This window comes from Canis lupus, chromosome 5 (assembly GCF_011100685.1).
Source record: "Canis lupus familiaris isolate Mischka breed German Shepherd chromosome 5, alternate assembly UU_Cfam_GSD_1.0, whole genome shotgun sequence".
NCBI classification, from domain to species: Eukaryota; Metazoa; Chordata; class Mammalia; order Carnivora; family Canidae; genus Canis; species Canis lupus.
In genome coordinates this window covers 77,513,532-77,538,575 of record NC_049226.1, presented here as the reverse complement: position 1 = coordinate 77,538,575, position 25,044 = coordinate 77,513,532, and the positions used below count along the sequence as shown (strand labels likewise).

Here is a 25,044-nt window from a genome sequence, read left to right as displayed (position 1 = left end):
TGGATATTTTTTGATAAATGCAGCATAATAAATGTATTTTCTCTTCCTTATGATTTTTTTGTTGTTGTTGTTGTTTTAAGAGGGGAGGGAAGATGCAGAGGGAGAGAGAGAATCTTAAGCAGACTCCATGCCTAGCGCCTGACTCAGGGCTTGATCTCACAACCATGACATCATAACCTGAGCCAAAAATCAGGAGTTGGATGCTTAACTGACAGAGCCACCCAGGCACCCCCTTTATGATTTTCTGAATAACATTTTCTTTTGTCTAGTTTACTTTATTGTAGAAATACACCATATCATGCACATAACATACAAAGTATGTGTTAATTGTCTATTTCTGTTATCATTAAGGCTTCTGATCAACAGTAGGCTATTTACTAATAAGTTTTGGGGAGTCAAAATATATACAGGATTTTCAACTGCACAGAAGCTTGGCACCTCTAACCTCTGTGTTGTTCAATGGTCAACTGTATACTTTTAACAGACCACTGTATTGATGGAAGGTACAAACTTGGCAGAGACTGTCCAAATACTCAGAATTCCTGCTAAAATGAAAGTAGCCATGTCTAAGTTCCCTTAGTTATATATGCCTTTGAACAAATTTGATTTAATTTTGGTTCCTTCTACTTCTGTACCAATTAAACAACTGCTTTGTACAATTTTGTGAGCTTCTTTCTTACTTTCTTTAGTCTTTATGCATTTCAGATGCTTCTGATCTATTTGTCACTCGGCCTCACAGAACTTCTTTTACAAGTCAAGTATGTAACCAATAGGCTTGTTTGACTTCATTCTCAACTAGATCCCAATTCCTTGCCTATTACTAGCCACTGCTTTTGAAACCACTTTGGGTCATTAGCATGAAATAGAATAGATGGTCCCAAGAAAGGCTTTTAGAACCAAGATTTGCTTTTAGAATTGAGTCTTTGCTCTGATGGCTCCTCCCAGACTTATAACAGCCTCTTAGCCCATTTTGTCAGACACACAGCAGCCAGAAGTACTGCTAGGCACCAGCGTGTTCAGTGTGGTCTGACACATACTTCCCCAACATGTAGCTGGGTAAATTAGGAGGGTCATGATTAGCATGTCTTCTGGGATCTTTTAAAAGCTTGGCACATAGATGGGGAATATTTCAGTTCTTACCTTTGGTCTATGGAATTTAGGGATATGGATCATGGTGAAAATCAAGAATAAACAAATACCTTCTATTGCTGCTGTAACAAATTACCACAAACTCAGTAACTTAAGACAATACAAACTTACTGTTTTACAGTTCTATACATCTAAAGTCCAACGTAGGTCTTAACGGGGCTAAAATCAAGGTGCTGGAAGGGCTGTGTTGCTTTCTGGAGGCTCCAGGAGAGAATGCATTTCCTAACCTTTTTCAGTTCCTTGAAGCTGCCTACAGTCCTTTGCTCAGGGGCCCCCTTCTCTTTCTTCAAAGCCAGCAACAACTGGTTAAGTCCTTTCCACAGTACATCACTCTGACCTCCTCTTCAGCATCCTCTTGTATTTTTAAAGACCCTTGTGATTGCATTGGGCAAACCAGAATAATCTAGGATAATCACTCTATTTTAAGACTTGTTAATTAAGAAACTTAATTTCTTCTGCTACCTTATTTCCCCTTTACCATGTAATCTAACATATTCTATGGAGTAGCACACAAATATCACTGGGGAACATTATGCTTTCTACTGCACCTGAAGCCAACTGGAAGCTGTAGAATCTATTATTTATTGTAAGCTAGAGCATCATTCTAAGATCATGAGGCCCTGCACTGAGAGAAATGGACCAACATTTACAGCAAAGGGTCCTTATAGGCCATCTATTTGAGTCTTATCTTTTATACATCAGGCAAAGAAACCTATCAAGGCAAAATGACCCACCAAGATCATAGCTAGTTGGCAGTAGGAACTAGATTAAAATGATTTTATAAAAATATGGGGCAAGGAATATTAGTATCATTGATAGTCCTTAATGTTTGTTATATGACCAGCCCTATAATTTTTATTTCTTGTCTGAGAATAACTTTTCATAATGTGTATCTTATCCACATTAATATTCTCTGTCATTGATTTGGTGCTGTGTCTGCTCTGCCTCATTCATTGGTAGGAATTTGGTGATAAGTTAAGCACATCATCATTTGCTAAAACCCAGTGGTTCGAGTCTCGAAAAAGAACTCTAAGAACCACAGTGATAGACCATCATCTCGTAGTTTCTTTAAGTGCTAGATTCTATACTTGACTTAATGCTAGTTTATGGTTCTCAGGATTTAGTGTCTCCCTAGTTCCTGTTACTCTGAATTCACTGGATTCTCTATCCACTCCCCCAACCTGTATTCCTACTTCCAGGGGCTGCGTCATTGGACCTACCTTCCATTTCAATGTTCCTGCCCTGCACTTTGGTGATGTTTCCTTTGGTGAGTATTTTTCCATTTGAAGTAGGAAATGGAGTGGAATTCATTTCTCTCTAAATGGAAGGAGGAAGGTTTCCAAAGAACCTCTCTTACCATCTTTTTATGGATAATAGCTAAATAGATATAGAAATGTTCTCTCCTTCCTCTGCAGCAGTATATTTTAGTGCTGTTTCCTAGTTTATATGTGGAAGTTATAGCCATATCCTGGACACTGCGGGCTGTCAGGCTGTGGTCGTCCTGGCTCTTCCAGTAATGGAACAATGGAAAGCCCTAGACTTCACACTCCTATCTAAATGTTCTGAACGTTCTATCTGCCTATCTATCTATCTATCTATCTATCTATCTATCTATCATCTATCTACCTAATTATTTATTCAAGAGAGAGAGAGCACAAGTGGGAGTGGCAGAGGGAGAAGAGAATCTCAAGCAGACTCCGCGCTTAGTAGGGAAGCCAATGCCAGGCTTGATCTCACGACTCCGAGATCATGACCTGAACTGAAAGCAAGAGTTGGACACTAAACCAATGTGCCAACCATGCACCGCTCCCCCTCCCCCGAACACTCTATTTATATGCAGATTCTGATTTGCCAGTCTGGCTACACAGCAACCTGTTCACAGAGATACTTTCAAGTTTCAAGTGAATTATTGGTGGTTGGATTCAGGTGGATTCCATCATTTCAAATGGGAGGCATCTGGGATCCCTGGGTGGCGCAGAGGTTTAGCGCCTGCCTTTGGCCCAGGGCGTGATCCTGGAGACCTGGGATCTAATCCCATGTCGGGCTCCTGGTGCATGGAGCCTGCTTCTCCCTCTGCCTATGTCTCTGCCTCTCTCTCTCCCTCTGTGTGTGTGACTATCATAAATAAATAAAAATTTAAAAAAATGTTAAAAAAAAAAACAAATGGGAGGCATCTATATTTTTGTGTTGTCTTCTTGCTCAGTTACTTCCCTAAGTCATTTCCTCCTGTCTCAGCATTTCCAATAATAAAAACGATGGCATTAGCAGTAAAAGTTTCCATTTATTGGTTCTTTCTTATATTCCAATCACTGCTAAGTGAATTACATGCAGTACTACATTTAAACATTTTAGCAATCCTTTGGGGAGATGCTATTTAGGATTCCCATTTTGGAGCTGGAAGAACTGAGCATTTGAACAGTTAAGTAACTTCCAATGGTCACACAGCAGTAGCAGAATGAGTATTTCAATTGAGATCTGTCTAAACTGTGCACTATGAACAAGAGTGATATTGCCCCAAAAGGGTTAAAAATTGTTTGTTTGGGGTTGGAAAAAAAATGCTTGGACCTAATCAACGTTTGTGGTCCTCCAAAGTTCAGCTCCGCCCAACAGAATTTTATTCTTTAGAGTTTTTTTTTTTCTCATTAGGGAGAAATTAATACAATTTAAATTATGTTTAGCTAGTTAATTTCATTGAAAATGAATTCATCACAGTGGTTCTTTTAGGGGGTTATAATAATTTAGAAGAGGCTGAGAAACCCTAGTCTGAATCTATAGTCCACCATCCTTTCCATTTTTCTTTGTTTCCTCTATTTTGACATTCAATTATTTTACTTCAAGCAGGCCCATCTATTTGGGGAAATTTTTTTCTACAAAAATATCTTTTCTTTACAAGAAGCTTATTCATAATGCCTTTATCAGCTGCTTTAACTTTTGACATCTCCCAAAATATAGGAAAATCTATGTAAGTGGAGTTGAATGTCTGTTTATTACCGTAGAATATGAAAATGGCTGGAGACATGTTCACAAATTTTAGGGCATGTTTGAGTAATAGAGTTTTTGCAAGGAAGTAAAAGTGACCTACAACTTGAAAATTGTCTGATGGCCAACAAAGAAAGATGTACTCTCTCAAAGGGTAACTGTGACTAATATACAATAAGAGGTGAATTACTTACCCAAAGGCCTATGCAGTTATCCTCCAGACAGCTCAACTGAGTCTACAGAGAGGTCTGGGCAACTGATGCATGATAGCAGCATACCATTTAAATATGAACTCCAAAACAGAATATTTGGAAAATGTGCCCTATATCATATTGCTCTGGAGAGAGAAAATAGAATCTAAATAAGCACCTTGGATCAGTCACTCCAAGAAATCTCATACTGGTTCATTGTCTAGAATCTGCCCTATTATTGTTCACTGCTGAAAGTTTAATGTCAATACTATACCAATAAGCCAATTTTTGAGCCCCAAGAATATCTGAATCCAAACATTAAAAAGCACCAATGTGGGATCCCTGGGTGGCGCAGCGGTTTGGCGCCTGCCTTTGGCCCAGGGCGTGATCCTGGAGACCCGGGATCGAGTCCCACATCGGGCTCCCAGTGCATGGAGCCTGCTTCTCCCTCTGCCTGTGTCTCTGCCTCTCTCTCTCTCTCTCTCTCTCTGTGACTATCATAAATAAATAAAAATTTAAAAAAAATTTTAAAAAAAGCACCAATGTCCCTGATAGTACATTTCAACAAAATATGGCAAACAGGAAGTGTATATATATCCCCAAGATGCTATTGATGTATTCAAAATGCTATATTTGATGTTGGCAAGCTCTGGGTAACACAGTGGGTGAATCCATTTGTGATGCTCCAAACTAGGTAGGTTTTTCCAATTAATGTCTTCCATTTGGTCTGTTCCTATTATCCCTAAGTATAGGAAAGGCCATTATTGAGTAATTAATTCATTATTTCTTTGAGCTGTAGAGATAATAATCAACAGCTATTTCTCATGGTTGGTCAGCTAGAAGTTTTGGTAACTAAGCTTAGGTGAAAATAGAAACAGCTTATTTTTCTTTTGTTGTATAACATCTTATTGAACCATTTGGTGATAAGGCAGCTAGACAAGAGGCAGGAAAACACTGCAGACCCATGACCCAAGATTCCTCAGGTCTGAGATATGAAAACACCCCTCCTAAGCCCACCTTCAAAATTCAAGTTGCCTTTCTTTTAGTTTGGATATGAATTCATTAATCTCCTCTGTAGTGTGGCAGGAAATGTTAACAAAAAACATATCTTTTTGCTTGCCAGCAAGAAATCTAGGGTTATTTCATTTTCAAAACCAATTGGGTCAGTTAATTCAAGCTACGTTGCTGTGCTTCTGGATTCTGTACTGTAAAAGCCAAAGTCCGAGACAATTTTGTGACACAATTTCAAAGTTATTTTATGATAATATTTTTAAATCCCAAAGTTGGAACTAGAGTTCTCTCATGAATCCTACCCAAAGTATCATTATTTATTTCTCCAGGAAGATTGGCCTCCTGTCACAAAGAAACACCATCCATGGAAGAGTTATTTATTGGCATGGAAGAGTTATTTATTGGAAACTTCCTAATTATTACCTCACATGTGCAATTAGGGCTTTGATGAGACAGACAAAACTAAACATGTTATTGGTTCAGGGATGAAAGACCAATAAGGGTGCATATAGTTCCAGATGCAAGAGAAAGTAACTGTTAAAGGAACAAGCCAAGAATTGGAGGAATTTTCTTAGTTATTTCAGGATGACTGGCATATTGTATGGAGTTTAAAAAAGGTTACAGAAGCTTGTAGCACTGGGGAGTACATTGAGCTAAGTAAAGTTGGTAATGTTGTTCCCATATTGGCACTAAGGTCCATTCTTGAAGAGGTGTCTGATATGGGTTAGTTATTTGGCTCAGAGATAAAGATTCTAGATTTGGCATCAGGGCCTGTTGGGATTGATGGTGTTAGATTATTATAAATACACTAAAGTAGATGAGAGGTAATAGTACTATTCATTGCCTCTGAAATGTCTAAAGTATGGCTATAAATATTTTGATGGTAGGATTGGATGTTGGATGACATATCTAACAATTAATTAGGTTGACTGAAGCTACAGTAGTGTCAGAGACTCAGATTATAGAATGTGGGTGGTGACTGTCCCTGAAGGAACATTGAAGCTTTGATAAATCCTCAGATTCCTTAAAGAGTACAATGGACCAAGTAACAACTGATATGCCAGGTGATAGACCAAAAGGGACCAAAAGGGACAGTATGTGTACACTCACTATTTTTCAGGAGCTACAAGAATATGTTGAATGAAAATAAGGAGTTTAGAAGGCTCCAGGTACTCAGTGGACCTGACCATTGGGTAATTTGGTCAGAGAAGTTAGGGTTTGAGGGCAAAGTTGTTAGGATAAATATAGAGATCAAAAAAAGTAAGGGCACATGGGTGGCTCAGTGATTGAGGGTATGCCTTTGGCTTGGACTGTGATCCCAGGGTCCTGGGATCAAGTCCTGCATTAAGCTCCCCACTTCTCCCTCTGCCTGTGTCTCTGCCTCTCTCTGTGTGTCTCTCATGAATAAATAAATAAAATCTTAAAAAAAAAAAAAAGCAGCATGATAGTTGTCTTCCATGGCCCAGGTATGAACTGGTAGTATTTCACTCAAGAAGAAATATTTAAATTGACTTTAGGAGGGTGTGAAGTAGAGAGCCAGGAACAATTCGTTGTAATTGTCCCTTATAATCTTAACTGCAATGATTATAGGAAGATCTTAGGTTAACAAAGGAAACCATAGAAAGCATCAGGAAAGCCTAAACCCAGTAGTATTAGGATTTGGTGCAAGCAGAAGTCTAGGAGTAACATATTATTAATGACCCTGCAGTCTTTAATAAAATGATATCCTTTTCTTTAAGCTTCTAAACTAGAAATATGGGGTTTACAGGTAGTTGTACAAGGAATTGTCCTAGCTAGGAAGTTATAACTGGCTTTATTCTCAGAAAAATTTCTAGGTACAAAGAAATAGAGCGATAATTTGGAAGGACCCATCTGAATCCTTATACTAACCACTTCCGGAGCAACGTTCATTACATTGTAGGAGTGCTTATCCCATAAAAGGTGGGGTGAAATAAGTGTAAGGGATCTATAGTTTCAAGAGTCTTTGCTGGGAAAGTTAAGAAAAGTTGAATGCAGTAATACATGATTGTGAAACTGACTTTCAAGCAGTTCCTCTGGGGTTTCCAAGAAAATCCTTCAGGTACACTTAATTGGGCAATTCTTTTTCCATAACGGATCTCTTCCAAGTAGATTGGCAGGTGATATCACAAAGGAGACATAAATGTGTTTCCTCCAGCAGTCCTAATGTGTACACAAAGACTCAATCATGGGAATCTTCAAGAATTAGATCAGGTCAAAATACGCCTTGCAATGATGTAGTAACTACTCCAGAAACCAATTGTGTTTTATTGCAGTAGGGTTCAAGGTAGAAAAAGTACTGTTTGCATCTAGTAGAAATATACATATTTGTTTTCCTCTTGTTCTGAAAGTGGTGGCAGATACAGTGGCTACCTAGAGAATCCAAAATCAGGGTTCAGTTTATTGCTTGCCAGGCAAGGAGGATCCATATCTCCTAGAAAGGGATGAGGAGTCTCCCCAAACTGAACTGAATATAGGAAGGCTAAATTTAACATAACAAAGTAGCTTTGTCTAAGGGAGGTAAAAGCCAACTGTTGTGTTAGTCTCTAGCTGGCTCAAAAGCAGATTATAAAGTCTCTCTCAGGAGAGGTCATTCAATCTTGTGTCATCTACCCTGAAAGCAGGAGCCTCAGACAGGTCCAGGATGAGTTACATAATGTCTTGGCAGGCCTAGATCATACAATGGGGAAAACCACACAGACTCCTCTCCTTTCACACACTGGCAAATAAAAAGAGCAAATATGATTCAATTTTTTAGAAAAATCTGTATTCTATGCAAAAATTAAATGCAAAATCTACTTTTGGAAGACTATTCACCAAACAGATTACAGAGGCTGCTTCTTGAGGGGGTCCTGGATGAACATCAAGGGATTGGTTTTATGTCTATTGTTGCTACATAGTAAGTGTATAAAAGTATTCATTGGATGAAAGAAAAAGAAAGAAATGCATTCACTGTACAATTGAAGACTGTAATCTGGGAGAGGTAGAGTTAATCAGGTAGCACTGAGTTGCATAGACAGTTCATTTGAGAAGTTTGACAATGCTAGTAGGAGTTGAAGTTCAAGGGAGGGGAGAATGCGGCTCTTACTTCTTACTTCCTATTTTGTTTTCCAGGATTCCCTCATACCTTGATATGTTCCCTCAATAACACCTCCTTGGTCCCCATGACTTTCAAACTACGTGTCCCTGGGGATGGCAATGGCCGTAAAAGCATTTCAACTTGTGAGCAGTATTCAGACAACAAAATACCATCTTGGAACAAGGACAAAATACCCATAATGAAACCAAAAGAATTCACCATCACTCCCAGCAGTGGCACCATTCGCCCCCAAGGATTTGCTGCTATCAGGGTAAAGTACACAGCTTTCCAGCAAACATGGCCAAGGAGCCAAACTCTCAAATAGTTAATAGGACCACAGACAGGGTATGCTTTATATGTCCAACTGTCAGTAGGAGGGAGTGCTTCTAATTCACGTGAAAAAGTGGGCCTATAAGGCAGTGAATTATTGGAGCAAAAGAAACCAGATACAAATATATTGGGCAAAAGAACTGACACTGCTCTAGTGGATTTCTATCAATCTAGATGCATTGCCTTCACCAGAACAATGGATTCTAGAAATACGTAGTACAACCAACCATTGCTCTATATAGATAGTACCCTTAGTGGTACAAATACAGAAAGATTTAAGAACTCATTGATAATTAGGTTCTATTTTCCTTCAGAATCAAATCATTTATACCAATAAAGGTTCAGATTTGTGCCACAGATGATACTCAGTTTATTCAGATTTTTAATACAAATCTGGGCTTCATGGTGAATGTAGATGTGATATTCCTAACAGTGCTTTATATTTAGACACTCAGTGTGATACTCTGATTATGGCCACTAGCAGAATTATTTCACAGCTAACAGAGAAAGGTTTTACTGTCCTCCCTCACTGACTTTTGCTTCTCCAAATAGTCAGGTTTAGCATTATTGAAGGCTGCTAAATTGAAGTGATTTTATCTTTTCTGGGAAAGACAAAATAAGATTCCCATAGCTAAGGTTGGTAATTTTCTCTTTAGTCATTATCTTTGAATATTTAATTCAGCTGTGGTTTTATCCCCCACATTTGTTTTAAGTGTTTTATAATAGCTCACCTGAATCCACTCATCCTCAATCTTTTCTGGGAGTTTTTGGCTCTTCCAAGGGCTTCTCCATGGACTTAATGAGGTTTATGTCATATTATTGTTATAACTTCTCAGAGTTGTGGTCTTAGTCCATTTGGGCTGCTATTTTTAATTGTTATAAATACTTGAAATTGGGTGACTTATAAACAACAGAAATTTATCTCTCACAGTTTGGGGACTGGAAGTCTGAGATCAGGGTGCCAGAATGGTAGGGTTCTGGTGAGGGGCATCTTCCCGATTGCAGATTGCAGACTGCCGACCTGTGTCCTTGCATGGTGGGAGGAGCTGGGGAGCTCTGCGGGGTCTTTTTTATAAGGGCACTAATCCTGCTCATGAGGGCCCCACCCTCGTGACTTAATCACCCCCCCCCAGTGTCCCCACCTCCTAATTACCACCATACTGAGGGTTAGAATTTTGACTTATGAATTTGGTGGGAGGGAATGGGGGGCGAGGACACAACCATTCAGATCATAGCAGTTGCTAACTGTGACTTTCCCAGGAAGAAGTGCTGTTGCAAATAATTTTATTTTTTACTTAGTGTTCAACCTACACATTGCCTACCTTTCCTTTTTGCTCTTGCACGTGGCACAGGAAGATTTTAGAAGACATAGCATTCATCTAGCAGCCTTCTGCCAGAGCCACTCGTTCTCCCTTCTAACCATAGCTCAGAGATATAAACAGGGCTTCCTAACTCGGAGCATCTCTGCATGTTGGGGCAGCTACTTCTCTCCAAATTTGACAAGTTTTCTTTCCAAATCAATGGCTCCATCTTCATTCCCTCTTTATATTTGGAAAAGCTTCCTGCAAGCTTCAGTTTTTGCTCCTGAACTAAACTTCAGCCATGTCTGTATAGACTCGAATTTGCATCCAATGTTTCCCTCTGCAACCAAGAAAAAAAGTTTAATTAGTCCTTCATACATAATTTATGGATAGAAAAGCTTTCACCTATGCCAGAAGCTGTTCTCTCTCCTTGTAGGTATCTCTGCCACTACAAATCATCTTCAAGCAATTAAAAATTGTGACGAGACTTCAACAGCTTGAATATAAAATTTCACAATAATGAATAAAAAACACAGAGTAAAATATATACACTGGGCACATATTGTCCTTGAATAGACCTTTACTCGGAGCTTCCTGCTTTCTGCTCCACTAATGAGTATAGAGGGCAAGGGGAGGTGGGGGAGACAGACTTTGATTTTTTTTTTTTTTTTTAGATAAGACTAGTTGATTCCTTATGCCACTTTTTAGAACTGACATGGTTATGTTCATTTATTTTGCTGTAAGAGAAACTTACCTATTGTGTTTTTTCAGTTTATTGAATTTTCATAATTGATATAGCCTACAGGCATAGAGAACAATGTAAATTGAGTAATTATAGTTGTTTGATACAGCTCATCCTTCAGAGTCATTTTTTCCCCTTATGCAGGTATATGACTTCTTCTCAGAAATGAGCAAACCTACTGTAACTAAAGCCATTTGGTTTCTAACCTGGCCTTTGAAAAACCTCAGCACGCCCTGACCCCAAAATGTAACTTGTCCCAATAAAAATGTAAAATGCCGTACATCTCCTACTAGAGTACTTAGAAGTTGTCCTCATCAGTGTGGTCCTCCCCTGCTCCTTTCTCCCCTGTGCAGGGGGAGGGCTGGCCTTGTAGAAGAGCGGCTTTTCACCTTTTTCTTCCCAGGTGACCTTATGCTCCAACACTGTGCAGAAATATGAGCTGGCCCTGGTGGTGGACGTGGAGGGCATTGGGGAAGAAGTGCTGGCACTCCTAATTACAGCCAGGTATCATGCTCACCTACTTTCTATCTTCCTGAGTCTCCCCTGAGCTGCCAATATGGGCTGTCTCTCCAAGAGGCAGCATACCTGCATTCGGTTCCCACTGCATTTGTTCTGCTTTCCTGGGAAGCGAAGTTGGATCTGATATTCAAATGACAAAGCTTTAAAACAGCAAACTGCACCTTTGGTGGAGATAAGAGAAGGGATGTGTGTGTTTTGCAGCATTAAGAATAATGGTGCTTTTGGGGGATCCCTGGATGGCTCAGTGATTGAGCGCCTGCCTTGGGCCCAGGGCGTGATCCTGGAGTCCCGGAATCGAGTCCCACATCGGGCTCCCTGCATGGAGCCTGCTTCACCCTCTGCCTGTGTCTCTGCCTCTCTCTCTCTCTCTCTCTCTCTCACGAATAAATAAATAAATAAATCTTAAAAAAAAAAAGGAATAATGGTGCTTTTGAATGGTCTGACTTTCCAACTATATAACCTAAAAAGGCTTTACCAGGAAGATGTGAACAGTTGCTGCTTTTTATTTTTATCTTTAAATATAATACTCCAGGGTTATGCCCAGAAAGAGCAGTGCTCACAGTCCTGCAGTGGGAGATCCATCTAGCAAGAAATTTCTTCTTCGGGAGATTGTTACTATGACTTAATGCTGGCTACAGGTAGACCACCCAAATGGGGGCCTCTAACCACACTCCTCAGAACCATCCCCACCTTCCCTGTGTTTTAATAGAGGCAGCAGTTGTCTCTGGGGCCAGGTGAAGATCCTGGCTCTGCCATTTGTTGACTGTGTCTCCTTGACTAAGTTACTGTCTTTCCAAGGGTGGAGCATGACACCACTGATGATAGTGATCCTAAGTAAATAATAAAATCATGGGCCATACTTTGGCCAAAGCAAACAGGTGTCCAGGTCTGAGACTTTAAGGGGAATGTATGAAAATGCCATTTTTGTGAAATTACTTAGTAAAAACCTGATAACATGTCCATCCCTGGAGTTTAGGTCTCATGAATTTCAGAAGCTGTATTGTAAAGGATTTGAAGGTCGAGGCTTGTGCTATGCTTGTGCTATGCTTGTGCTATGGTCTACTTAGTGTTCCTTCCAAAGACCTAATTGATTATTTTGTTTGCTTAAAAACAGCAAAAACTAGGCAGCCTGGATGGCTCAGCAGTTTAGCGCCACCTTCAGCCCAGGGCGTGATCCTGGAGACCCGGGATCGAGTCCCACGTCAGGCTCCCTGCATGGAGCCTGCTTCTCCCTCTGCCTGTGTCTCTGCCTCTCTCTCTCTCATGAATGAATAATAAAATCTTAAAAAAAAAACAGCAAAAACTTTCATCTAGTCCTTTCTATTCCCAGATTTACCTTTTTGTCTAGTCTTGCATTTCATTTCTTTTCTGGTTGGATTTATTCTGACACTTTCCCCCTCGGAGCCCCCTTTCCCTGCAGGTATCAGTAGGAAACTCTGAATTTTTTTTTAAAAAAGGGTCTTAAGCAGCTATGAGTTTCCTACCATGTTTTTTTCTGTGACCCAAGTCAAATACTGTAAGTCCTATCAGCCACAGTATTTCAGGTAGTAAATGATTAGCTTTATGAAAGTCATCAGGTCAACTGGCAACTCCATTCTAGCTGAAAATGAACACCCATCCCATGCTAAACCTCAAACTTTGGGTTAACAAGACTCTCTTTCATGTCATCATTTTTGGTGTAATCTGTAGAAACTGCTTGAAGACCCTCAACAAAAGAATTGGCTTTTAGAACTTTCAGAGAGCCAGCAGTGACAGCTTGCTGTGCCCTCTACCACAGGTTAATCATCTCTCACTGACTGAGCTCTTGCTCAGTGCTATGGGCACTGTGCTGTGCTATTCATTCTCATCACCCACCCACCCCCATATTTCCCACAATACTCTTAGAGTTCATTATGCTAATGTCAGTCCCTAGAATTACCTTCATTTTACCTCTGAGCAAAATGGGACTCAGGAAGGGAAAGCAACTTGCTCAGGCTTGTCCTTGTTAAGGTCAGCATTTGAGCCTGGCCCTGATTCAGACGCCAGTACTCCTCACCGTGGCATTGTATTGTCACAGTGCAGCAAGGCAGGGCAGACTTTGAGATTCAGGCACAAAATAAAACCCAACCTCACACACAGGGCTTCAGCAACCTTCCTTCCCCTACCATAGCCACCGTTGCACTGAGCACCACTGTCAGTGCCAGTCCTGGGCCGAGCAGCCTACTGATCCAAGACAGCTGTTCTGCACAGGAGTTAGAATTATTACCATAATTTAGGTGGTACAAACTGGTAGCTAGTCCTTGCGGGACTGTGACTGGTTCAAAGTGTCACAGCTCATTAGGATGCCATGCGGGTGGTGTTGGTCCTATTTAACTTGGAAACAAATCCACTAACCTAAGGAACTTGCACTGTGGGGGCCCCTTGGCAAAATAAGGCCAAATATGAAAAACAATGGAAATGTTATTCATTACCCATGGAAGTCTGCTGTATAAGGAGTCCTGGTTCTAGCCCTTTTTTTGATTAAAAAGTGGTGACTGGGGGCGAAGGAATGGGGATGACAGGAGAGAAGATTTGAAAATGATTAATGTAGTTGTTAGAGAAAAACTTTGTGACAGTGACAAATGAGTTTAACTTGGGACTCTGTGTTCTCCGTATGTAAACAAGCTCTCTGTCCTTTTGAATTCTTTAATGGGCTCCTTCCTTTGAGCAGATGTATTGTACCTAACATCCACATGGTTAACACAGAGGTGGACTTCGGGCACTGCTTCCTCAAGTACCCTTATAAGAAAACGGTCCAGCTTGTCAATCATGATGACCTCCCAGGATGCTATGAGGTCCTGCCTCAGGTGAGTATATTATCCTTTTCCAGTGTTGCTTTTTCTTCGGTTGGATTTTCTCGATGAGAAAGAGAAATCCTTCCAAGGAACCATATTTCTGAACACATGATCTCTGTAATTCTGATTTTTTTAACCCTGGGATAATCTGGGCATGGAGTCGTAAAGCCACAGCTGGATTTCCACCTCCATGATTATGCAACTACAGGTTTAAACAGTTACTAATTTTCCAGGGAAATTGCCTTTGATAAAGAAAGGAAAGGGTCAATTAAGCCAACATGCAGAAGTTGAACCTGCAAATAATTGCCTATGAGATAATCATTCCTGGGAAATGAGGCAGAGCTAGGAGTTTCCATTTATGGCCATGGCTGTGACTTGAACAGCGTCACTAAGTTATGGTAATGCAATATTTATAAATGGACTTGTTCAACTAGAAGTCTAGAAATACTACAAAAAGAAGAAAAAGAGAACTTGTCTTCTAATGTTTTATGAAATAGATCTGTCCATATACTGCTACACCTAGCTAAGTGGGACACTAAGCAATTAAAGACATGTGGATTAAAGGTTCAAAAAAATCTGTACAGACCAAAGTAATGGAAGGTTACTAATGGGATGCAATTTACAAGAATGGATTTGTATTTAAAACCCTATTACTATGTAAGGACAGTACTCTACTAAAAATTCATGAAAAAAAATCAAATGGGGCTTTTATTTTTATTTATTTATTTTTTATGGAGTTTTTATTTGACTACAGGTTCAAAATGAGTTCAAAGACAAGTATGGAGGCTATGGAAACAAGGCAGGTTAGGCTGCATCAGAGAAACACAGTGGTCAGCTAAAGACAGTGCCAAATTTTGTCTTCAGATCTTGACATCATGTTTTTTTAGTGGAAACATGAAAAAAAAAAATCGTGTGTGAAGTAACCGGAATGGCAATTGACATTATCTGGAAATCCAAGTTATAGGAGAAGCACAGTGTTTAATCAGGGACAGAAAAGACTTAGCTAGGATGAAATTGCCACCTTTCACTAGTTGAAGGTCTACTACATAAAAGAGGAAATTAGAATTATTCTATGGGCTTCCCTGAGACAAAATCAGAAGCCAAGGGCTGGGTTGACAGGAGACAACTTTTCCAACTTTTAGATGATTGGCAGCATCATTGGAACAGGCTAGCCTTGAGTAGCACATGATCATCTCAAGAACCCAGCAGAGCCTGCCTCTGTGGTGATGAAGGAACTTTTTCTACACAGCTGGGTACCTGTGGGAGAATGGTGAGACACTTGCTTTGAGCACATAATTTAGTGGGGGAGCCAAAAAACTCAGTTATCAAGATGAATTGTGATTTCTGTCACATTTTAAGAAATTAAAATGAATGCTAAATTAAATCAAAATACAAAAATAGTAGATACAGAATCATTATTGCCAATTTTCCCTTTTGGTCTGTGCTCCAGTAAGGCCAGACAGAGCACTGCCATATTGACACACTGAGATTAGGCTAGGCCAGCCCAGGTGTACAAAGACCAAGGGGGGGGGGGGGGGGGGTGTCTCTGAACAGGCGAAATTTGTATGCTCCATATACTCTGTCTTTCCAGGAGCTGAGGTTTCCCAGAATCACCCAAACTTATTTGGCCATAGGATTTTTAAAGTTTTACTTATTGCTGTTTTTCAGAAAAGCTAGTGGAGTGACTGGGTGGCTCAGTCAGTTAAGTGCCCAACTCTTGATTTCAGCTCAGGTCATGACCTCAGGGTGCTGGGATCAAGCCCTGTGTCAGGCTTCATGCTCAGCAAGGAGTCTGCTTGGGATTCTCTGCCTTTCCTCTGCTTGTATTCTCTCTCTCTCTCTCTCAAATAAAATAAATAAATCTTGGGGCCACTGGGTGGCTCAGTGATTGAGTGTCTGCCTTCAGCTAAGGTCATGATCCCGGGTTCCTGGGATCGAGTCCTGCATCAGGCTCTCCATAGGGAGCCTGCCTCTCCCTCTGCCTATGTCTCTGCCTCTCTCTCTGTGTCTTTCATAAATAAATAAATAAAATCTCTTTAAAAATAAATAAAATACAATAAATCTTTAAAAGAAAACTAGTAATTGCTGCAGAGCAGCATTTTGAAGAACCTACAGTGGTAAACGCTGGTTAATATTCATTCATTCATCTCCCTATTTTGCCATTTAAAAAATATGTACTGAGCATATATTTTTGGGCCAAGAAATGGGTATGTATTGAGGAGAGGCTCAGGTCATGCCCTAGGGAGTTGACAGTCCATAGAACAGATGGACACATAGATAGTACGCACTGTGGAAGAGGACTGCAGGATGCCCCCCTGGGGACAGAGGAAAAGCCCTGGCTCTAGACCCCTAGGGGTACCTGTGGGTATTCAGGATGGATGTGCAGGTCAATTGAAGGGAGAGGCCATTCCGGAAAGAGTAACATAGTGCATAGTGTTGGAAGTAAAAAGCAGTATCCTGAGCTCAGGAAATACCCAGAGCCTCTGTTGATAGAAACACAAAGGGACGAGGTGGTAGGGGATAAAGCTTGAAGGTGTGGAAGGACAGGCCAAGGAATTTGGCCCATGGACTAATTCACATTATCCACTAATTGTGGATAATTTCTGCATCTTGCTGGGTTTGTGCACTTTGGTTTGAGGCCTTATGCACACCCACTTCCCCTTAGCAGAGATGAGGTGCTGATCCCCCTTTACTTGCCTGAATGGTGATACACTCTTAAAGAATCTCCATGGACTCGGGATGACACTTGCTTCCAAATAATCGAATATGATGTTTAATCCATACCCTGCCAGGGGTTTGCTTATCCATCCGGCTTGTCTCTCCCACCAGGTGCATGAAGACTCGCCTGCTGTGTTACTCACCTGTCCTATGCCCTGTGGAGTCATCCCTCCCCGCAGCACCGCTCACATACCTCTGGCCCTGGAGACCCAGGTCACTGGGGAATATAGATCCATAGTTTACATCTCGATCTTTGGGAGTCCAGACCCCCCTATGGTGAGAGCCAATTTTCTGAATTATAGTTAAAATTGCTGTACTCCTTGCATACTCCATATTTGCATATTTTCTGGTTTTACATTTTCACTCTGCGATAGTAGAATACTAGTGCTGTGTTACCAAAGGAATCTATCTTCAGATCCATCTAAAAGTAGTGGTGTTTTATAACATCTGTCCTTTTTAATTTAAAACATTTTTAATTTGTAAATTTTTTACATTTAAATCTTATTTTTAAATTTTAGAAAAACTTAATTCCAGCATAGCTAACAGTGTTATGTTAATTTCCAGTGTACAATATAGTTATTCAACAAGTCTATATATTACTCAGTACTTAGCAAGGTAAGTGTACTCTGGATCCCCATCACCTATTTCCCCCATCCTCCCAACCACCTCCCCTTTGGTAACCATCCATTTTTTCTATATAGTAGAGTCTCTTCCATATATGCATGAGATCATATGGTATTTGTCTTTCTCTGACTTATTTCACTTAGTATTATACTCTCTAGATCCATCCACATTGTCGCAAATGGCAACATTTCATTCTTTTTGATGGCTGAGTAATATCCCATTGCATATATGCACCACATCTACTTTATCAATAGCATCTGTTCTTAAACTCCTATTAGGAGTTTCTCATACATGCACAGACAGAGGGGGCCAGTCCCCCTTCTAGAACCTCTGAGGGAGAGCATATCTGTGTGTGTAACATCCTCTTCAGTTGTTTGGTGCAAATCTGAGTATCACTCACTTGCTGCATATGGGCTCTGAGAGTGATTTCAGTGACTTCTCACTGGATCTTTCCCAATACTTTGACTGGAATCATAACCCAAATTAACCTACTAAAGCTGTGAGGGGAAGTAGCCTCTCTCCAAGTGTGGGAAGAGGGAGACGTGGAAAGCTATCCACTGCCTGAGCTGAATCAAAGGATGAATCTTGAATCTTGAAGGAAGTTGCCCAACAGGCTATGAGTCCCTAGACATTTGGTTTACTTGGGAGCTGAGTGATGTGGGCATGTATTTGTTTGAAGTGGTTCTGAATACTTAGAGAGTAGAATAAACCAGGGTTTTGCTTTTATCTCTTCCATGTATGGTGCCATAGATAAGCCACCTGACTTAGAAAGCAGCATCACAAAGGCAAGCCAACTCAAAAGGTGCCACCAGTCCAGGTATCTGCCCTGCACAGATGCTACCCATGAGAAGGTCACTTGCTGAAGGGCCCCCTGCCTCAGGCAGATGCAATGCCTACATGGAGGCACAGGGCTGGGAAGCAGAACAAGGTGGATTTCAGTCCCCAACCTGCATAGTGGACAGCACCATTGTGTTCCTAGTAAAGAAACAGGGTGGGGACTCAATCCAGCCACTTCTGACTTGGAAGTGCCTGTCCTTACCCCCACACTGAGGGTTTTTGAGGCTGGAGTGCTCGGTGGCATGCAGAGGACCAGTATTCTGGTTTCCTCACAATGTACGGGTCGGGTTGAACAGGGAAGCCAATCATCCCTTTTGAGGAGGAATTCCAGGCTGGATTCACGGGCCGTCTCTGTATCCCTCTGACCAGAGGACAGAGAGAAGGAATGACAGTTCTCATAAGCATGCTTTAATGCCCCTTCTCTTTGTAAAAGGGATGGCCAGAAGCTTGTTTCAAGCCCTGCCATTTTCAGCTATTCTTCTCTTCTTTCTCTTGCATGGAACACAGGTATGTCACCTAAGGAGCATTGGAGAAGGCCCAGTTATCTATGTACATCCCACTCAAGTTGATTTTGGCAATATCTATGTCCTAAAGGACTCCTCAAGGATTCTCAACCTATCTAACCAGTCCTTCATCCCTGCATTGTTTCAGGCACGCATGGTGAGTAGATGGCAGGACCGTCATGTGATGAAAATACTGCTTTGCCTATACCTTATAGGCAGTGGTCCTGTTTTCACAAAATGCCTTTGAGAATGATCCCCAAAAGTAGAGATTTATATGATTTGACTACATTAAACTATGCCATTCTCATCCCTAGTTCCCCTTTATTATAATCCTTCTGTTGACTAAGCAACACAATAAGCATATAGTTTGGTAAACAAGCAAATATAATTTTGAGAAGATGCTTCAAAGATCTTCTTACTGAAGTATACCTAAGCCCAGCCCCCCACCTCCAGAAAATACCTTTTAAATGTCTCTGTAACTGAAAATGCCTTTTTATATTTAATTTGAACCCTTTTGGCCACAAATATGTTGGTATGCTTATTCTAGTTTTATTCTATCATCCTTTTAGCAATATTTTAATGTAGTTTTTTAGGAGATGTATGAAATACAGCAAGATAGTATTTGCCAAAAGTAGAAATTAAACAGCAAAACAAAGATTGATACAAAAATAGATATATAATAATTCTAGAAATGAGTCTGTCTTATATCTATGTATTTTATAATGATATTTAGATCTGCTAGTCTTCTTTTTTTATTATAAATTTATTTTTTATTGGTGTTCAATTTGCCAACATATAGAATAACACCCAGTGCTCATCCCGTCAAGTGCCCACCTCAGTGCCCGTCACCCAGTCACCCCCACCCCCCACCCACCTCCCCTTCCACCACCCCTAGTTCATTTCCCAGAGTTAGGAGTCTTTCATGTTCTGTCTCCCTTTCTGATATTTCCCACTCATTTTTTCTCCTTTCCCCTTTATTCCCTTTCACTATTTTTTATATTCCCCAAATGAATGAGACCATATAATGTTTGTCCTTCTCCAATTGACTTATTTCACTCTCTGCTAGTCTTCTATAAGCTAATTTTTTAGCAGAGATAATACCAATTTTTACAGAAATTAGAAATTTTACATCCCACAATTGAAAATATTTTTGATTTTAGAAAAAGGTTTCTAAGTTTAAATATAAAATTTTCAATAGTATAGTCCTCCTCCTATCCCCAATTATTGATATTTGAACACTAACATTTGGTTTCAGCATTTGTCAGATATTTCTGAAAAATCAATTATTAATTCTCTAAAAGTCACTAATTAGAAGGAACAGGATCATGGTTTTCCACTGACCTGTGGCAGCTCCTTGGAGTCATTGGTCCCAGTTAGCTTTCATTTATCACTACTATTATTCCTTTTTATTATCATTTATTATTAGTTTTTATAAAGGCGGCCATTTCCAGTACAGTCATGGCTCTGTTTAGCATGAGGCTCAGACACTACCCCACCCTTAACCCAGCACCTTGTGGATCTCATGTGGAGAATAATGTTTGATAATATTTAAAGAAAAATCCTACAGAAGGATCTCTGGGTGGCGCAGCGGTTTGGCGCCTGCCTTTGGCCCAGGGCGCGATCCTGGAGACCCGGGATTGAATCCCACGTCAGGCTCCCGGTGCATGGAGCCTGCTTCTCCCTCTGCCTGTGTCTCTGCCTCTCTCTCTCTCTCTCTCTGTGACTATCATAAATAAATTAAAAAATTTTTTAAAATCCTACAGAAAAGACCCCTTGGCTAGTCTTTATTCAATGAGTTAGTTGATGTGTTTGGTGGAAAGCAAGGGGGATTGCCTAGGAAGTATTGCTTCTGGTCCAGTTTTGTGTGTGCAGAGTTCACAGTGGAGGAGGCAGAGAGGCAGCCAAGTTGTTGAGGATGATGAGAGGTGGCCCTGGAGAGTCCTAGTGAATTACAGAGGAGGAGATTGGCAGAAACCACAGGAACACTTAAGTACCAAGATAGTAACTGCCAGCTGGTTCATTCTCAGATAGCTCTAGATTTCACTTTTTATGACACCTTTTTGATACATGTTAAAAACCAGAAAGCAACACCAAGGATCTATTGATTTTGACTAATATAGTTTATATATTGAGTGACCTAGCTGGTTATTAAAATGGGACTTTTTCTTTTCCACAAAGGTTTCATGATGCCATCTTTTGATTCTTTAGTATCATCTTAAATCTGCAAGCTCCAGTTCCAAACAGCCAAATGGGTGATATAAGCAATCCATTGTATATAGTTTTTTTCCCCGCAAATCCTCTCTTGAAAAACTGATGTTTGTTGAGTTGATTGTCCTTCCAGCATAAAAGTGGTTTCAACTGTAATTCTCATGGATGAAAAGTAAACTCCTTTCATATTTCAGCTGGATTTTTGATCCATATCCTGGTAAATAAATGCTATATATGTTAATATTATAGGAATTGAATGACACTAACTTGGAAATTAACTACAGTGGGATGAAATAGAAATACCATTTACTAAATTTCAAGTTGATGTACAGTGCTGAACCTGCCAACTCATTCTCACAGAAATTACCAGACATTAGGAAAAAGTTTCAAATAATAGTTGCTTTTTTTTCCCCTAACTGAGCCTAGAGCTCAATACCCAGGTTAGCGATGGTCACATATTTGTGGCATTTAATTTCTCACTCAGAAATAAGCAGGGCAACGGCATGTTCTTTGCTTCTTCTATGATTACTAAGAATTCATATATGGAAGTTCTCTTTTCCTGCTGGGTGCCTTGACAGGAGGGTTCATCCTCTCTCCTCTTTTGGCTGTCCATAAATGTCAACTTTCCCAGATGCAGCGCCCATTGTCAGCCGTGTGTCACACTCAACCTTGTGCGTGGCCTGCACATCACAGCAACCACTGTGATTAGATTCTCCCTTACTTGGCTAGAGATGTGTGTTTGTTATCAGCTGGAGGGCCAGGAGATGGGAAGCTGGAAGCCCACCTTCACCGTGCTGTTGGGAAGATACATGACACTTAGAGTGATTTTGAATTTCTCAGAAATAAATGCTGTACAAAAAAAAAATAGTTAAAAACCCTGAATCTTCTTAGTATAATACAGAGTGAAGAAACAGTGAAGATAATTTTTGTTTGTTTGTTTCAGCAAAGCTTAACATGTCCCGAGTATAAAAAAAAAAAAAATTTTTTTTTTTTTTATTAGTAAAAGCAAGGTGTTCTGTGACCTAGAGTAGTAAGTTCTTTGCTTTGGAATGCCTGAAATACCTGCCTCCCCTAAAGGTTCCCTGTGCCTGATTTATTTGGATTTAAACTGAAGGACTCAAAACACTAGAGTAAGTCACCTTCAGTTTGGAGGGTTAAAAATATCAAAATGTAAGAGCAGAGCTGAGAAAAGCCATTTTGGCAAGAGTGTGTGGGCTCTGCTTGTACACACAGCACTCCTGCCTTCTCTCTGGGTGACAGCAGAAATAAGGCAAGAATACAGTAGTCCTCTGGACCCTAGGACCTCAGCACCAGGCTGGAAGATAGATGTCTTCCCTCACTAGGCAGAGAAAGTGCTTTGCCCAGCACGTGTTTGGAAACATCTAGAATCCATTCGACCTAGGGAAACCATTAGCTTGAGAAGTTGCTTCCAGAGGTCAGTGACATCTTGGGACTCAGCTGGCACTAAAGCATTTTTAAAATATTTTATTTAAATTCAATTTGCCAACATATAGTATAACACCCAGTGCTCATCCTATCAAGTGCCCTCCTTAATGCCTGTCACCTAGTCACCCAAACCCCCACCCTCCTCCCCTTCTGCAAACACTTTGTTTGTTTCCCAGAATTAGGAGTCTCTCATGGTTTGTCTTCCTCTCAAATTTTTCCCCACTCAGTTTCCCTCCTTTTCTTTATGGTCCCTTTCACTATTTCTTACATTCCACATATGATTGAAACCATATGATGATTGTCTTTCTCCAATTGACTTATTTCACTCAGCATAATATCCTCCGGTTCCATCCACGTTGAAGTAAATAGTAAATAATCATCCTATCTGATGGCTGAGTAATAGTCCATTGAATATGTATACCACATCTTTTTTATCCATTCAACTGTCAAAGGACATCATGGCTCCTTCTACAGTTTGGCTATTGTAGACATTGCTGCTATGAACATTGAGGTGCAGGTGTCCTGTCATTTCACTACGTTTGTATCTTTGGGGTATATACCGAGTAGTGCCATTGCTGGGTCATAGGGTAGCTCTATTTTCAACTTCTTGAGGAACCTCCACATTGTTTTCCAGAGTGGCTGAACCAGCTTGCATTCCCACCAACAGTGCAAGAGGGTTCCTCTTTCTTTCTTTCTTTCTTTCTTTCTTTCTTTCTTTCTTTCTTTCTTTCTTCTTTCTTTCTTTCTTTCTTTCTTTCTTTCTTTCTTTCTTTTCTTTCTTTCTTTCTTTCTTTCTTTCTTTCTTTCTTTCTCTTCTTTCTTTCTTTCTTTCTTTCTTTCTTTCTTTCTTTCTTTCTTTCTTCTTTTTTTTAAGATTTTCTTTATTTATTCATGAGAGACAGAGACAGAGACATAGACAGAGGGAGAAGCAGGCTCCTCACTGGGAGCCTGATGCGGGACTCGATCCTAGTACCCCGGGATCATGCCCTGAGCCAAAGACAGACACTCAACTGCTGACCCACCCAGGAGTCCCAGGGTTCCCCTTTCTCCACATCTTCACCAACATTTGTTGTTTCCTGTCTTGTTAATTTTAGCCATTCTCTCTGGTGCAAAGTGGTATCTCATTGTGGTTTTGATTTGTATTTCCCTGATGGCAAGTGATGTGGAGCATTATTATCATGTACTTGTTGACTATGTGTAGGTCTTCTTTGGAGAAATGTCTGTTCATGTCTTCTGCCCATTTCATGACTGGATTGTTTGTTTCTTGGGTGTTGAGTTTGATAAGTTCTTTATAGATCTTGGATATTATCCCTTTATCTGACATGTCATTTGCAAATATCTTCTCCCATTCTGTAAGGTGTCTTTTAGTTTTGTTGACTGTTTCCTTTGCTGTGCAGAAGCTTTTTATCTTGATGAAGTCCCAATAGTTTGTTTTTGCTTTTGTTTCCCTTGCCTTTATAGATGTGTCTTGCAAGAAGTTGCTGTGGACAAGTTCAAAAAGGTTGTTGCCTGTGTTCTCCTCTAGGATTGTGATGGATTCTTGTCTCACATTTAGATCTTTCAACCATTTTGAGTTTACTATTGTGTATGGTATAAGAGAATGCTCCAGTTTCATTCTTCTGCAAGTGGCTGTCCAATTTTCCCAGCACCATTTATTGAAGAGACTGTTTTTTTGGCAGTGGATATTATTTTCTGCTTTGTTGAAGATGAGTTGACCACAAAGTTGTGGGGCTTGATCCCAAGACCCTGGAATTATGACCTTAGCCAAAGACAGGCACTTAACTGACTGAGCCACTCAGACACCCCTAACGATTCATTTTTTTTTCGATTCATTTTCTATAAAGATTATTTAGATTTAATTTTTTCTAGAAATTTTTCATTTTATCCAAGTGCAAATGTATTGGCACAAAATCAATCCAAATATTTTCATATGATTTTAAAATATTCATATACTAATTTCTACTCTTAGTTTTATCATTTTTTCCTACATTCTTTACAATTATTTTGTTCTTTTTCAAGAAACCTTAATTGGAATGTTTAGCAATATTTTTAAGCAATATTTTTTAATTTTTTTAAGCAATATTTTACATCTTAGTTTAATCATGCATTTAAAGCTTACAAATATTCTTGTTATGCAACATTTTAGCTCCATAACAGTCATTTTTTTAAAGATTTATTTATTTATTTATTTATTTATTTATTTATTTAGACAGAGAGAGAGAGAGAGGCAGAGACACAGGAGGAAGGAGAAGCAGGCTACACGCTGGGAGCCCCATGCGGGACTCGATCCCAGGACTCCAGGATTGCTCCCTGGGCCAAAGGCAGGCGCTAAACCGCTGAGCCACCCAGGGATCCCCCCCATAACAGTCATTTTTATTTGTAATACTTTTTAAAAATAAATATTTGGTAAACTTTACTGTGATTTCCTTTTTAATATGTGAGTTATATATGGGTATATATTTTTAATTCTTTACATTTCCCTTTTTTATGGAGTTTTAATAGATAACTTTTAACTATAATGAAGTTGAAACACATGGTTTGCATGACATGTAGTTTTTGAATTTGTGTTTTGGGAG

At 40.0% G+C, this 25,044-nt stretch overlaps 1 protein-coding gene across 6 annotated transcripts in view; it reads left to right on the top strand.

Moving 5' to 3' along the window:
* Positions 1-25,044, top strand: part of HYDIN (HYDIN axonemal central pair apparatus protein) — a 389,826-nt gene that overhangs the window by 167,626 nt on the left and 197,156 nt on the right. For all 6 annotated transcript variants that reach the window (XM_038538390.1, XM_038538392.1, XM_038538391.1 and 3 more), the window contains 6 exons: positions 2,349-2,416; positions 8,463-8,698; positions 11,204-11,304; positions 14,009-14,144; positions 16,962-17,126; positions 18,819-18,971. In XM_038538390.1, the coding sequence (XP_038394318.1) occupies positions 2,349-2,416; positions 8,463-8,698; positions 11,204-11,304; positions 14,009-14,144; positions 16,962-17,126; positions 18,819-18,971 (859 nt within the window). The remainder of the gene's footprint in view (positions 1-2,348; positions 2,417-8,462; positions 8,699-11,203; positions 11,305-14,008; positions 14,145-16,961; positions 17,127-18,818; positions 18,972-25,044) is intronic.